General features: G+C 31.9%; 2 protein-coding genes across 2 annotated transcripts; both read left to right on the top strand.

Annotated features, from left to right (window-relative positions):
- The first annotated feature begins 6,971 nt into the window (after window positions 1-6,971).
- LOC148200251 (protein TAPETUM DETERMINANT 1-like) lies at window positions 6,972-7,567 on the top strand. Its single transcript, XM_088112876.1, has 2 exons — window positions 6,972-7,029; window positions 7,257-7,567. Exons 1-2 carry the CDS (start codon window positions 6,972-6,974, stop codon window positions 7,565-7,567), a joined length of 369 nt encoding a protein of 122 aa, XP_087969002.1.
- An 8,581-nt stretch (window positions 7,568-16,148) lies between these two features.
- Window positions 16,149-16,743, top strand: LOC124847785 (protein TAPETUM DETERMINANT 1-like). The gene is made up of 2 exons (XM_047325353.2): window positions 16,149-16,206; window positions 16,433-16,743. The coding sequence occupies exons 1-2, from the start codon at window positions 16,149-16,151 to the stop codon at window positions 16,741-16,743; spliced, it is 369 nt and encodes a 122-aa protein (XP_047181309.2).
- Window positions 16,744-16,962: the final 219 nt, after the last annotated feature.

Below are 16,962 nucleotides of genomic sequence, written 5' to 3'. Positions count from 1 at the left end.
ATTGGGTTCAACACACACATGGCTCCCCCTATCAACAAAACCCATTAAGTTTTCCTCTCGCGGCGTAGGCATAATGAAGCATTTCCCCCTTGCATTCAGAAACCCTAATTTTTTTGGGTAGGGAATGGTTTGCCACGTGGTAGTCCCTCATTGGCTGCGTCCTGTTTCAGTCAAAGCAGGTCAACTAGCTAAGTCCACGTGAGCAGTTAAATGACATGTCATTCAGTGATTGCACAACTGGATATTTGGTCGTTAACGATTTAAACGATGTTTGCAAAAAAGACTAAATGAATAGAAATTACTATATATAGGACTACATTGAACATTTTACAAAATTTAGGATCATTTCGAACAAGTTGACAAAAATTGGGACCAACCATGATATTAAGCCAAAAATAAAAGATAAAGCTAAGATAAAGCTAGGTTGCCGCTTAATGTCATTCCTTATGCAAAACTTGTTCTCAACGCGACATTTCTACTGCTCGATGTTGTTCCTTTCATAGTACAAAATACCTTGGGGCGCTCAACTGCACTACTTCATCGCTCAACCCCAGGCAGTTTTGATAGCATTCTTAATTTCAAGTACTTATGTGATCCCAAAGGCGCCCAACATGGATATTTGCTTCAAATTCAACTTTTCTTGTCCCAAAACATGCTTCCTTAAGTTCTTGGTTGTTTAGAATTGCTTCCTATTCATTTATTTAACACTTGTAAACAAAGATATTAGAGATAAAACAAGCATAAAACAAATAAAATACAAAGCAATACAAAATACCCTAAACTTGATGATAAAACAAGATTAAAGCCAGGAAAGAGTTAATTTATTCTTGATAATAGACACACAAAGATAAATAAAAATGGACGTTATCAGTGGGCCTAAGATGATGCTGACATGAGCCAAAGAAGATATCGAGATTTAAAGTAAGCTTTCAATTAGGCTTTGTATTTGGGCTCAATAGATTACAATTTCAGTTTAGGCCATGTATTTAGGCTTTTTCTTTAAATAATTGGGCATGTATTTGGGCTTGGACCATGAGTGATCACCTAAGGCTTCAATCGAGCTTTAATCGACCTAATCAAAACCGTAGGTCGATCACCTAAGCTAGGAGTGCTCACATTGATCATATTTTTCACATGTTGCAAAACGCCACTTATCATTTGATCCAACAAAGGCGCCCACATTTAGGAGCACATGGGAGAATTCAATTCTCCATCCCTTTTGCTTTTGAATCTAGAGACCTCCAACCTTCCAAACAGAGGTCTCCACCCCTTTGTATTCACTCTTGATCATAATAAAGAACCTTTGTTGAGATTACTCCAGACTTTTTTTCCTCAAGAGTTAGGATTCCTTATGTACTTGTTCATGTATCTTAAACTTCTTGCTTGGTTATTTAGGTTTATTTCTTGTTTTACATTCTCTTATGATTGTTGATTTAAATTCAACGTGTTACAATTGATTTTATAAGAGTTTGATTCTGGAAAAGAATAGCAAAAGAAAAACAAGATAAAAAAATAGTTGAACAAAAAGAAACATAAATAGAAAGGGAGTGGAGGAAGTTGAAATTGGTAGCTATAGTTTTTGGTATTGTCTTGGTTGAAATCACAATAACTATGAGATTTGATATTGCTTCTTCAAATCGTGAGTCATATCACTTGTGTTGGTTTGGCAATTGTGAGTAGAGCAATCATTTTCATTTTAGTTTGTATTTTTGTTGTTTTAAATTCATTATAAAGCTTTTTCATAGGTATAACTTTGAGTTCTTGCCTTGCTCAAATAAACTATGTTTCTTGCTTACATTTTATTGAATTTCATTAGTCTTATCTCAATCAATTATATATTTTAAGGTTAGCAACTGTGTTTTGCAACCTTTTCTTGTTTTACTTCTTGGCTCTCCCTATTTGGTGTTACTTTTGGGTGTAGGTTCTCTTTTTGAAGGTGTGCTACTGTCTAGAGGTAGCATCCTAGGAGGTGGAACCTCAAGTTAAACTTCAAGCTTGAGGAGATCTCATAAAAAAGAGCAAACACATTCATGGAGAGAAGCTTTTTGGGTGCATATATACTATAGGAATTGGTATCGCGCAACGAAATGTTTAAAAGTGTGTTCAAACACAAAACCAAGAGGGGAGGGGTGAATTGGTTCTATTAAAATTTTAGTTTTCCCTTATAAAAATTTCTTTAAACAGAATAAAGTAAAGAGATGAAGGGATAGAGAAAATCACACAAATGATTTTTATATTGGTTAGAATCAAAAGATTTTACATCCAGTTGTTAATCACTTTAAAATAAGTGATTAACCTTTCACTAAAATTGGTTTAACAATACAATATAAGTAATGACAAAACTGAAGTAGAAAACAACTTTCTTAATTGATAAGAGATGACAACAACACCTTCCTTCGACACACGATGAAATGAAGAACAACTTGAAACAACTTGGTAGAAAACCACTTCCACCTTAGACACACTAAGATAAGCTTCTACTTCTTCAAGCACAAGATCAAGTAAGACTTACACACTTAGAGCTTTCTTAGAACCAATTTTGTACTCTATAATAGTTTAGGTAACCTTCTAAAGGTTATGGAGACTTCTATTTATAGGCTAGGGATCAGAAACTAAAAAGACAACTTCCAATTGCCAGTAATAATCGATTATTTTTTGCCGTTATAAGACATTGAAAAACGTGATAATCAATTATCCTTAGTGATAATCGATTATTGTCGAGCCCTGAACAATTATAGCTTTTGGTGATAATCGATTATCACTAGCAATAATCGATTATTGCCGAATGAAGTCTTTTTTATTTCTACTTATGATAATTGATTATCCTCCATGGTAATCGATTATTGCCGAAAGTAAACTATATTAAAAAACAGGTTACAAGAATTTTAAAGGTTTACAAGTGAAGGTAAGATCCTAATACAAGCGTTTCTACAAAAAATGCTTTAACGATGTATATAGATAATTCTTCGAGTCTTCAAGTGCATCATTATCAAAATCTTTTCAAAGCATCAATGCTTCTCATTGGTAACACATACATGAGAGGATAAGGACTTTGTTTTAGCTTTTGTTAATTTCCTTTGTAATTGCTTTTGTTCAATAATTTTGTGTAAAGGCCATTGTGCTAAGTGTCTTGGAAGAGCCTTAGGTGCGTTTCTATCTTTTAGCTTGAGACTTTCTTATAATAATTTTCGTGTAGTCGGTGAGTGTGTCTTGAAAGTTTCAAGGCTAACAAGCCTTACCATATAAGAACTCGACTAGATAGTTCTTAGATCGTGCTTAGGTATGACTTGGCAAAAATATCTTTTCGCTTAGAGTCCGTGTAAAATATAGGTTTTATGCGTACTTGATTCAATCTTTTTAGTTTAAGAGCCTTTCATTTTGTGAAAGGTTTGGAGTAAGTAGCGAGGTAAACTCTAGCTAGACAAGATTTGGTACTTAAGCAATCCTAGTGACTCACATGTATTACTGGGGAGTGAACTTGTGAAAACCTTATAATACTTACACAATAGAAGAACTTTTAGAACTAATATATAGTTATGTTTAGATGTCCTTCTGTACATAGTGAGAGTGACTCTGAGGAATCTGTTTATAGTTTAAAATAACTTTCTCAAGAACTCAAGTCGCTCAAACTATTGAGACAACAAGAAGCCAAGCAAAAGAAAAAGATAAAATTGAAAGAGAAACTCAACTTTCTATCTTAGAGGAGGATATTAGGATTTTATGATTAAGAAAAAATTAAAAGTATGAGTAATTCTATTAAGGGTAAGGATACATCCTTTGAGGAAGAATAAAGATTAAGGATAGGAAACTATTATCAACCTTCTTTGATTACAAGACAAAATCCAAGACGTGCTTAAAATTTCTATGTTTGTATCTTCAAGGAGGTTAGGTACACTAGTACAAAAACAACGTATAACGTCACGCGTTCAACGTCCAAGCACTGAATAACCAAAGTTAAAAATGAGCGGTGACACTTTTGTAAATAAATGCAATTATTAAACGTCGTTTAGAATTGTAATTCGACGTAAAAAGATATAAAATGTCGAATGACTTTTAAATTCGACGTCAGAAGGTTAATGAATTCAATAAAATTTAAGCGGGAAATTGAAAATTCATTCACTTTATCTTAGCGCGCGATACCCTCTTCTCTTCTCAAACTTTTCTCGAACGAAGTTTGACGAACAACACATGTAATCTTTCTTTCATTTGATACAAATGTATGTTAATTAATTACTTTATGTTTGATTTTTGTTTGTTTTAGCCGATTATTTTCGTGCTCTTGTCCTTCATAGACGCATTCTACTTTCTCTCTCACTGTGACGAAACTTTATTCCGACGAACCCACCTTTTGAAGGTTAGTTTTCGTTTTCTTTTTTGTTTTAAAGAACTTATTTGTTGAACTTGTTTGTTGTTTTTTTGTTGAACTTGTTTGTTGTTGTTGTTTAGTTGAATTTGTTTGTTGTTGTTTGATTGATCTTGTTTGTTGTTAGTTATTATTGTTTGTTGTTGATACTACACTACACATTCATAGTTCATGCTTTATAAAATACGAAAAACTGAAATTTGTGTTTTTTTTTGCTTTTCAGGTCTCGTAGAGTTGTAAAAAAGGATCACAATTAATTAAAAAAACCAAAAAAAATTGATTAACGTCGAATATTTGCAAAATTCGACGTTAAGTTAACTTCGTATATTAACAAAATATTCGACGTTATACGCGATTTTTGTACTAGTGGTAGTGCCTGGTAGGGCCAAAACTATAGACGTGCTTGAGGAGATGGCTTAGGGAAATGAATATAATGGTTCACGGGGATATACACACATATGTGGAGTCCATAGTTGGGAAAGGTCTTGTAGAGGCTAGACGAATGATCTTAAATCTATTGTGTGTGCATCCATGGTAATTGCATTTTGTAGCTGCAAGAGGTAGTGTCTTAGTGGGGATCCTATAAGTGTAGTGGTGTAAAGAGTATAAGATGAGGGTTTATAGTAGGGTTATTCGAACTCTAATAGTTTCTTAGTACCATGTCCAGAAAGATAAATAAGTTAGTCTCATATGCATGCATGGTATGAGTAGATGTTGTGGTGCGTGATGAATAGATGAATGTGATGTTTAAAGAGGTGAGTGTTCTTCATGATAGATGAATCATGGTGATTTATGTACATTATTTATCTTATTTTGATGTTTGTTGTTTTCAAGATTAGCTTAACTTTGCACTTGTGGTGTGTGGTTTCCATCTACAGTGATTGTGTCGATATACGTGAGGAAAAAAAACAAGTGTAGAGGATGTCTCACAGTAGAAGTTGTAGTTGAACACTCTGTTAGCATAATGAAATTTTGTAGAAGTTTATTTTGGAAAACTATTTGCGTGATGTACAAGTTTATTTTGTAAAGCTCTTTTACATGATAAGGAGTGAATTTAAAGATGTGTATGTGAAATTTTATTATATGTCGCGATACTCTAATTTATACTATTAGAATACACCTTTCCTTAATAGAACTAGACTTGTCTAGTAGGATGTACCTGAGTGAAAGGACTTTACTGAATTACTTGTATTAGACAATGTGTTAAAAGCTAGGTTGAGGGTAACATTGTCACTTGGTTTGGAGTGTTACACAAAGAAACAAGACAACAATAATGAACATAAAAAAGGTGAAAACATTAAATGGAATAAGGATATAAGAACATATAATAAAATAGTAAAAGACGAAGAAAATAGAAAGGTTATGGGGAAAAGAGGAAGGAATGGAATACAGAGAATAATTGCAAAGAGAAGGGTCATATTATACACACGTTCTCATTGAATGAATTCACACAATTTTATGCTCTCTCTCTTCGTAAATGAACTTTTGCACAAATCTTTATTCTCCGCCTCGCTTGCCACATGACCATCACACTTAACTAATTTTTCCACTCTCATGGATCATTCTTCACACATGTTACATTCACAAAGGAATTTTTTGATAGGATTTGAATTTTTTGAAGTTGGTTTTTTTTCTCCTTTTCTAAGGTTTCTAGTGTTGAAATCATTAAAACCAAGACGTTTGATTTCATCTCAACATTTTCATTCTTCAAATAGGAATGATAAGATAAAATCTTCAAGATAATATTTAGATTATTCTTTCTTTAAATTGTTTGATCATGAAAGAAAAATAAGTATTTATATATACAAATTAGTCTTATATCAGTGTAAACAAAATATATCTATACTCAAAAATAAAAAAGACTGTTGACAATTTAAAGAATTTTGATTTCAAGATATATGATTTATTTATTAAATATTTTGATTTTGATTTGATTATCTAGAAGCATTCTTAACATTGCAACTTGTTCGTTTCTTTTAATACATAAAATAAACAAGTTATAAATATTTAAAACTGAAAAAATAATTAAAATGTTAACATAAAAAAATGCGTTAGTTCATAGTTGTCTGGTCATTTCAAACTCGAATCTTCTAATTAGTACAAAGTTGAATAGTCTAATCATATTGAATAATCTCATCAATACTAGTGCTACTTGATAGGAATTCAAAAACAAAACAAGTAAATACTAATGTATAATTAATTTTATTAATTATTTTAAGTTTAAATGCTTATATTTTTATTACATTAATTACATTTATCATTTCAAAATTAATTGCATTAATATTAATTTTTCAAATGATATTTATAATCATGGAATATTTGCATTACATTAATTGCATCTAATAAGAGCGTGGAGAGTTGCAGTAACAATAAAAGTGATAACACATATAATTAATATTATATATTTTTAATTTTAGTTGCACTTTTTTTTAGTATTTATAATTTTCAACTATATTAAGTTTTCAATTAATATATATAATTATGGACAATTAATGTTTATATCTTGATGTCCATCAAAACTTCTTTAAATAATGGACAACATAAAACACATGAAACCATCTTATTTCAAGGATTTGTTTTTGTTTTATCTGCAAGTCCGTCACCAAGAATGACGACAACCTTTACGTACCTCATTTCCATTCTCATTCTTAGTTTTGTAATAAAAGGTATATTTTTTATGTCATTTAATATATTTCATTATTTTTTTTTTGTATTTTTATAATCATTAGAACTAGAGGGTGATTGGGTATGTAATTGTGACCCCAAAACTCCAACTTTCTTTGAAATTCATACATAATGCGCATTGAATAAAGGAGAAAATCAAGAGATTGTATGTTTTTTATATCAGCATTATTTTCTCTTTATGCATGTGCTTGTTGAATTAATTTTGCAGGGTCCAGTTATTGTAACTTGAACAACATCAACATTGAATCAACAAGAACTGGGAAAACAATACTAGGAAAGCCTGAGTGGAATGTAGTTGTGAAAAACAACTGTAATTGCACACAAAGCCAAATAAGATTGCTATGCCAAGGATTTCAGACTACAGAAGTTATTAGTCCATCAATTCTTGCTCTTCAAGGGGACTCTTGTCTCCTTATCAATGGCAATCCTTTGAAGGGTTTTGCTACTGTTAGCTTCTCCTATGCTTGGGATCCTCCTTATTTTCTCAGGCCTCTCACTTCTCATACTACTTGCTCATAAAGCTTTCTCAACAGTGGCAAAGGATTAAAACTAATAATAGTACTTGGTAATAGTTGTTCAACTATAGTTCTTTTGAGAATGATGCTTGTATTTTTTTTTTTTGTTTTTAAATTTAAGTCTATAGAATTTTAAAATAATTCTTGTAACATCCCTAAATATAGTATAGAATTATATAAAAGAGTGGTCACATATATGATAAGATATAATAGTTAACTATAATATAAAGTCTAACTTACAGTCATTCAAAACAACTATAAATTTAAACTTTATATACAAACTGGATAAAACAAAACTATATACAAAACTAGTCTAAAACTATCTAAACAGTAGGATCTTCCCCTTCAAGCGCCTGCTCCACTGAAATCTCGACACCCTCTGCTCACACCCACAAAATGATCATACTCAATCAAGGAACATAGCCACATACAAAGACAAGCACAAATAGAAGTGTAAGCTAGATATAAAAAGATTCATACATTAGTATAGCATACAACCACACTCAATTCATGCATATGAAATAACTAACTTCAAACATCCTAAACATGTTTTGATTTAGACTTGACACTCTAGAGTTATAATGATTATTGAGCTTTGGCGGGTTATGCACTTGTGGTGGCCTCTACTGCTTTGCAAAGCTATTGCCAACGGGTTTCACCCTACCACACTCACAAGGTTAGTCTGTTCTGGGTCGTGAGGCATACTGGAAGCCCCAAAGACTAAGACCTCCTGTTACTCTTCACCACATGTGTCAATCCTCTCTACGTGAGAATGAAAGACCATTTGAGTTCAGGATAACCCCCATGACTGAGCTCCCTGCAATCATTCTAAACATACTTGAGTCTCACCAAGAGATCTCACTTTGAAACTTACTTTCACTATTTGGAAACCACATACCTTTACTTTGATACTCATATAAACTCATACACAATACTAAGACCTCTTGTTACTCTTCACCACATGTGTCAATCCTCTCTACGTGAGAATGAAAAACCATTTGAGTTCAGGATAACCCCCATGACTTAGCTCCCTACAATCATTCTAAACATACTTGAGTCTCACCAAGAGATCTCACTTTGAAACTTACTTTCACCATTTGGAAACCACATACCTTTACTTTGATACTCATATAAACTCATACACAATCATACATCATCCATAATTGAACCAATACATATCTCAAACCCATGAAGAACAGAGAAGAGTACATCACAGCCAAGACCAGTCGCTCAGCGAACCCCCTCATTGAGCGACCCCTAAGTCTTCTCACTCAGTGACTTTGCTCGTTGTGCGAAACCCCTAGATAGTACCTCCAGACTCCAATCCACTCGCTCAACGACCCAGTTCGCTGATCGAATAAAACTCCAGTGGTCCCAGACCCCAACCTCTCGCTCAGCGACTTGACTCGCTAGGCGAATCCTCCAAGCATTCGCTCAACGACTAAGCTCACTAAGCGAATAAAACTCAGTGCTCCCAGACCTCACCCTCTCGCTCACCGACCCCGCTCGCTGTGCGAATACCCAAGTAGTGTACCAGACTCTACAGCCACTCTCAAGCAAGTACCATTTGACTCACCAAAGCTATCCTAACAGACTAATTGAGCACCTAACCCCAAATTCACATTTTCACTACTCCACTAACTTAAAACTAACTCTAAACTTTAACAATGTAACTCTATTCTAACATTTCATACATTCCAATCACCGATCAAACATCATCCTATTCAACTCATTATCACAATTCATCAATACGCATTCATAATAGTCAAATTGCACATGATACATTTACTCTAGAACCTAAATTTAGTGCAATCAACACAATAAACGTAGAATCATCACACATACATGCTAAATCACTAATTAAAGCAATATCTAGCTTCCCTTATCTCTACCAACTCACACCGCTCTAGAAAGTATCCTGACCGAGACTTGAACAACAAGGAAGTTCTAAAAACACCTACAAATCACCGAATGGTGATAGAAGAGAAACCTTAGAACCTAAATTGAGCTAAGAATTAAGAAAGAGGAACTCTTGATCCATGCACACAGAACTCCTTCATAGGATCAAGGACCCTAAACACTAAAGAAAGGGGTTTACCACTTACCTGCTCAATTCAACCAATTGATCGGTCAGATTGGTAGCCCTTGACACAGAGATTGTCTAGACACTTCCTGATCATTGAACAGATGATCCAATTGTGAAGAAAGTTAGAGAGATGTGATAAAAAGAAAAGAAAATAGAGGTTTAGAGAGAGACAGAAGTATTTTAGATAATGAACCGAGCTTTAGAAAATTCTATTTATATTATAAGATTATATTATAATAAAATACTTTGTCTCATTATTTTAATACATCTATCTACTCTCGTACTCTATTTTTTAGGTTCTTACAATTCTTCACTTTTTTATATCATCAATAATTTTAATGATTTTATATAAATTCATAAAATTATTTATTTTGTTAATGAAATATTTTTAAAATTGGATTGTTTTAACTTTTTTTTTCAAACTTTCACGATTGATTCTATTTTCTTTATCATTATAGTTATGTAAAACAGTGAAATACTAAATATAATCAATTATATATATGTAAATATCTGTAAAAGATATAGAGGACCAGATTTTTAAGTATAAATATCATAACTTTATTTGATAAATAATAATAACATAAGGAACATGTTTGAATATTTTCTTCATAAATATTTTTATACTAAATAAAAATAAAAATGTTTTTTATAAATTGAAATTAGTTTATACATTAATTTATTATAAAGAGTACTCTCGTATAAATTTTCTATGCTTTTATTTTTCATTTATACATACTTCATTTTAAACTACAAAAAAGTTATTATATTTGCTTTCTTTTTAAAAGTGAATTCGGATTATAAGTCATTCAAATATATCGAATTAATACGGTGAAATCCAACACCAAGTGAAATGATTGAGTTCTTAAAATACCATATATGAGTAAAAATATAAAGATTGTTGCTCTCAAAATATTTATACGTCATTTATATTTAATATGATTTACCTTTGTTCAAAATGATTCTATAGAACTGTAATCATTAAAATCATTTATCTCATTTAAAATATAATCTAAAATGTATTAGTAGAGTCTACCTTTAAAACAGAAGAAAAAATTCCATATATTTTATAAAGGTAATAGAATGAAAATTCAAATTCCATACTTTGGATATAATACACCACATATATTACCGCTATGTATTTTATTTGTTCACCAATAACAATTATATATGTATTTTAATGAAGAAACTTAATTAAAAATAACGTATATCATCATGCTTTATCTTTATCTTATTTAATTTTGTTTTTAGCGTTTAAATTATTTTTATAAATATTTGATAAAATGAAGGTGGATAATTTGTAATTCCTTTATAAATAACATTTTATAATCTTTCTTCAATTATTTAAGGAAATATTTTTAGGTTAAGAGAGATTTAAGAAAACGTATTTAGCATTTATTAATAAGAAAGTTATTCTAAAATATAAAATGTTACAAACCAGTAGTACACTTAGTCTCCCGATCGGTCAACTACTTTAAACCGGTCGCAAACTAATTCATTTACAAGATTTCATCTTTGATTAATAAGGTAAAAACATACTAAGATTATATTGGACTTCAATTGGGTCAACCTTAATTAAAACTTACTTCGAAACCTATAAATAAAGAGGTAAGGTAAAGAGGTAGGTGATTATATTTATTGAACATCTAAGACTTAACTGTGATAACGATCGGTAACTAAACACTAACTTGAGCGAATAAGTGCGTTTAGCAGGTATCCACCATTTAGATATGGACTTTGCAGAAGAGTAAACAAGACTAAGAACGAAGTGACGTGAAGGTAGCATAAGTGACTAGTTTAAAGTGTGGAGGTAGAGTTCTCGACCCCATATCTCGAAACATTTTGGCGTCTACTGTGGGGTCCAAGAACAAACGAAGAAACCCTAGTGACCGCGTGAAATATGGGAGACCAAAAAGACCCGATGGAATTGATCCGGCGGATGCAGGTATAGATGCAAGCACAGATGCAGCGAAAACATGAGGCCGAGATAGTCATGTTTCAGGTGGAGCACGATACTGCCCGAGTGAAGCAATCTGCTTAACACTTGGTACCTTTAGTTTCGACTCCCTCAAAGGACAATGATCATGGGGACGGACAAAGCATTGTCAGGCAGGGGGTGAGTAGGATCGGCCAGGGGGCCAGCCGAATTTCATGCAAACAAAGTATGCCGAAATCTTTACTTAGTGCATTTTCTAATCATTTGTTTGATGTGTACTGTTCATATAAGCTGGTGAAAGACATTTGACATTCGTTGATTCTTAAATACACTATTGAAGATGTCGTCATACAGTGGATCATTATTGGGAATTACTATTGTTAGGAAGTGATTGAAGACAAGGACATAAAGTCTCAAATACATAAGTACCACAAGCTGCTCAGAGATAAAAGCGGAGAACGTTCTTCTACCGAATGAATTTGTTTCATAACTTCTGATCAAGAAATTGCCAACATCTTGGACTTATTACAAAAGCATCATCTGAAAGACACACACAAGTAGATGTCACTTTCAGAGCTTATCACACACATAATTATTGAAGATACCATCAAGAAAGAGTGTGTTATTGCAAGGGCCAAAGCATTGTCTGCAAAAGCATACATTGTAGAAGACAGACCTGCTCCAAAATGGTACAAACACAAACTTGATCATAATAGAAAAAATAAATTTTGAAAATCTCATCCTAACGAATCTAGCCCCACCTTTAAGAAGAAATGAAATTGCTTCGTATGTTGAAAGTCGGACCATCATTCATCACAGTGTAGGTGTAGAGTAAGAAACGACAATCCTTCTAGGGCATATATACCTTAAAGAGATGATATTATTGTTGTTGTCATTTCTCATGTAAATATAATGACCAATGTGAGCAAGTGAGTGGTAGACTCTGGTGCTACCAGGCATATCGGTACAAACAGAAGTGTCTTTACCTTTTACACTAGTGTAAGGGATGAGAAAGAACATATTTACCTCGGTAATTCCAGGGCCACTCCTGTTTTGTGAAAAGGGAAAGTTCTTCTCATGCTCACATATAAAAAGACTTTGGCCTTGAGTGATGTTGTACATATGCCATCAATCAGAGTTAATTTAATATCTTTGGCACTATTAGGAAAAGTGGGGGTTAAAATATCATTCGAGTCTGACAAGATTGTAATGACAAAAAATAATGTTTTTTTGGGGAGGGATATTGTGATCCAGGTCTCTTTGTACTTAACATTTCTAAGAATATTAATTAATCTTCTTCTTTTGCTTATATTATTGATTCATATGATATATGGCATGCTAGTTTAGGACATGTGAATTCTTCATATGTTATGAAATTACAATGATTAAGATTAATTAATATGCATGATAAACAAAGTAGTAAATGTGATATATGTGTAGAATCTAAAATAACAAAAAAAACATGTCCTGTAGAACGTCAAACTAAACTGTTAGCGTTTATTCATATTGATCTAGTTGATTTTAAGCAAACCATGTACTATTTTGTGATCTTTATATATAGTTATTCTAGATACACCAAAGTGTACTTAATCAAATATAAAGATGAAGTTTTTTATGTGTTTTTAACCAACAAAGAAGTAGAAAATCAATTAAATAAGAAAATTAAGAGCATTAGATCAGATGCAGGTGATAAATATGCATTATTAAATGAATTTTGTGTTAAAGAAGGTATTATCGATGAACTAACCCCACCATATTCACCCGAGTCTCCTCTAATAGCTAAGAGAGAAAAAATAGAACTTTTAAGGAAATAATGAATGTCATGCTTATTAGTTCTCGTACACCTGATTATCTTTGGGGAGAAACCCTACTTACTGCATGCATTTTACAAAATAAAATACCTCATAAGAAAAATGGTAAAACTTCCTATGAACTGTGGAGAGATTATAACCTAACCTTAAATATCTAAGAGTGTGGGAGTGACTAGTTAAGGTGATGTTACCCAATCTTAAGAAAAGAAAAATATGCTCTAAAACCTCTGATTGAATGTTCTTAGGCTATGTTGAACATAGTGCTGCCTATAGGTTCATGCTCTTAAAAGTGGTATACTTGAGAGACATTCTATAATTGAGACAAAAAATGTTGAGTTTTTTTAACACATGTTTCAACCTGTTGATGATAAAAATAATGATGCCTTTGTGTGAAGATTTAAGAAGAAGTAGAAGACAGAGGAAGGAAACCTCCTTTAGTAATGATTTTTATACTTATCTTGTTGATAATGATTATAGTAGCTTGATAGAAGCTATTAGTGCTCCTAATGCAAAATAGTGGGATAAGCCAATTGGACTGAAATTGAATCAATTCAAAAAAATAATACTTGGACCTTAATAAATTTGTCTAAAGAAGCAAAACTCATGGTTATATGTGGATCTTTAAAAAAACCCTTGAGAAAAAATATGATTTTAGAAACATCAAGGGGAATGAGACTTAAGCCAATGACAAACAAACAAGTTATAATAATCCAACCTTTGTAATTGGAGATCCTATGAATAAGGTTCATATGGGTAAAAATAAGTCACTTGTTAGTTCTGATAACACTAATTTGATTTTAATCAATTATGTTAATTCCTATGGTGTGTGTGAAAGTGCTAGAGACTGCATGATTGAGAGGTTAAGCTTTGTAATTAAAATTTTGTGTCGTAAAGAATTTTATCTTAAACAAAGTTATAATGATTTTCATATCCCTTACGAGTAGTGTATGATTTGCAACATACACTTGATGAAATCACCTATATGAGTGTCAATTGCATGAGATCTTCACATGATATTTAGAGCACTCATGAATATCGGGCACGCGCATGACCTAATAAACCCATCACAACGATAACAACAAGGATTGTAGGGGTGCACTGTGATTGATAAACCTCTAACTTGAGCTGTCAAAACGGATAACCCGACTCGACACGGTCTGGCCCACCACGGGTTGGTCACTTAGTGAGCCAACCCAACCCGACTCACTTATTAGCAAGCTGAAAAAATTTGAACCTGACCTGACCCACCACGGTTTGTGGGTTAAACGAGTTGACTCACTGACTCAATTAATTAAGATTTTTTTAAAATAAAAAATTATAATTTTCTTAATTCAAATCTAAATAAATTTCACTCTAAAATGATGTTAAACATAAAAGATATCATACAATCCAACGTAATCAAAAAACAAGCACAAAAGGCAAACGAATAAGTTTTTAATATTGATAATTTTTGTATTACTTGTTCATCTATAATATTAGAGTCTTGAATAGATAAATCTATCATATTTTTCTCTCTTGAAACATCTTTTTTTATCCCATCTACAATATAATAAAAAAAGTTAGCTAATAATATTAAAACACAAAATAATAAACAATTAAATTAAATTAGGTGGGTTAGTGAGTTCCCCCGGCTCACCACGGGTTCAATCCAGTGAGCCGGGTTCTAAGTGAGCCGGGTTGAAAACTAACCCACATAAAAAAATTACATTTTCTTCAAACCCAACCTGGCTCAAACCCGTAGTGGACCGAGTTGACTCATGGATTACAACATAATTTGACAGCACTACCTCTAATATACACAAGTGTTATATCGGTTCTGATACAATACATCTTATAAAACCTAGAATTTTTTTTCTTTTCTTTCTTTCAATTATTGTTATCTTTGTCAATACGTGAAAATTTGTTATAAAATTTAAAAATAATATTGAAAAAATATCTTGTTTCTGAAACGTTGACTTGTTTTTCTCTTCTCACAAATCTCGTTGCAGTTTTTTTCCGCAAGCAACGTCGGTACTCTTCAATGCGTCGGGAAATCTTAGTTCATATTTTTTATTATTTTTTGTCACCTTCTCTACACCACTTCTATATATGCAGTTTTTTAGTTTTCGATTTTTAGAGCATTATTTGACTTCTAAAATGCTTAAAACAAAGGCATTTGATTTCACTGCATATCTTCCTTCTTAAAAAAGAATATTGTGGTTAAATCTTCATATCAATATTCAGATTATTATTCAAATTCTTTAATCATGAAAACAAAATATTTCTATATGCAAATTAGTCTCTTATCAGTGCAAACAAAATATTTCTACATACACGGTTAAAATTTACGCTTGACAAAAATATCTCAAAATACATAATTTACTTATTAAAACTTTTGATTTTCATTTGATTATCTTGAAACACTTTTAAAATTTGCAACTTGTTCCTCTCTTTTAATTCATAAAATAAACACGTTATACATAAGAGTGTGGCGGTTGTGGTAAAAATAAAAAAAAAAATAAAAGATACATATATTTATTTTAAGTTTAATTGCACTTATTTTTGTTACATGAATTATATTTATTATTTTTAAATTAGTTGCATTTATATTAATTTTTCAATTAATATTTATAATTAGGGATAGTTAATATTTATATTTTGATGCCAATCGAAACTCTATAAATATGAGCAACACAAAACACACGAAACAATCTTCTTCCAAGGATTTGTTATTGTTTTATTAGAGAACAAGAGTACTACAAGCCACTCACCAAGAATGACGACAACCTTTACGTACCTCGTTTCCATTCTCATTCTTAGTTTTGTAATAAAAGGTATATTTTTTATGTCATTTAATATATTTCATGAATTTTTCTTGTCTTTTTATAATCATTAGAACTAGAGGGTGATTGGGTATGTCATTGTGACCCCAAAACTCCAACTTTCTTTGAAATTCATACATAATGAACATTGAATAAAAGAGAAAATCAAGAGATTGTATGTTTTTTATATCAATATTATTCTCTCTTTATGCATGTGCTTGTTGCATAAATTTTGCAGGGTCCAGTTATTGTAACTTGAACAACATCAACATTGAGTCAACAAGAACTGGGAAAACAATACTAGGAAAGCCTGAGTGGAATGTAGTTGTGAAAAACAACTGTGATTGCACACAAAGCGAAATAAGATTGCAATGCCAAGGATTTCAGACTACAGAAGTTGTTAGTCCATCTATTCTTGCTCTTGAAGGGGACTCTTGTCTTCTTATCAATGGCAGTCCTTTGAAGGGTTTTGCTACTGTTAGCTTCTCCTATGCTTGGGATCCTCCTTATTTTCTCAGGCCTCTCACTTCTCATACTACTTGCTCATAAAGCTTTCTCAAGAGACTCAAAGGATTAAAACTAATAGTAGTACTTGGTAATAGTTGTAGGGTATTTTGCTTTTCATCCCTTCAACCGTAGTTCTTTTCAGAGTCATGCTTGTATTTTTTTTTTCTTTTTAAATTTAAGTCTACAGAATTTTAAAATGATTCTTCACTTCTTTATATTATGAATAATTTTAATAATTTTATAAATTCAGAAAATTATTTA

This window comes from Vigna umbellata, chromosome 4, assembly GCF_029865625.1.
Source record: "Vigna umbellata cultivar VRB3 chromosome 4, Vumbellata_1.0, whole genome shotgun sequence".
NCBI classification, from domain to species: Eukaryota; Viridiplantae; Streptophyta; class Magnoliopsida; order Fabales; family Fabaceae; genus Vigna; species Vigna umbellata.
Note: the sequence above shows the minus strand (reverse complement) of the source record. Positions and strands in the feature narration are given on the sequence as shown.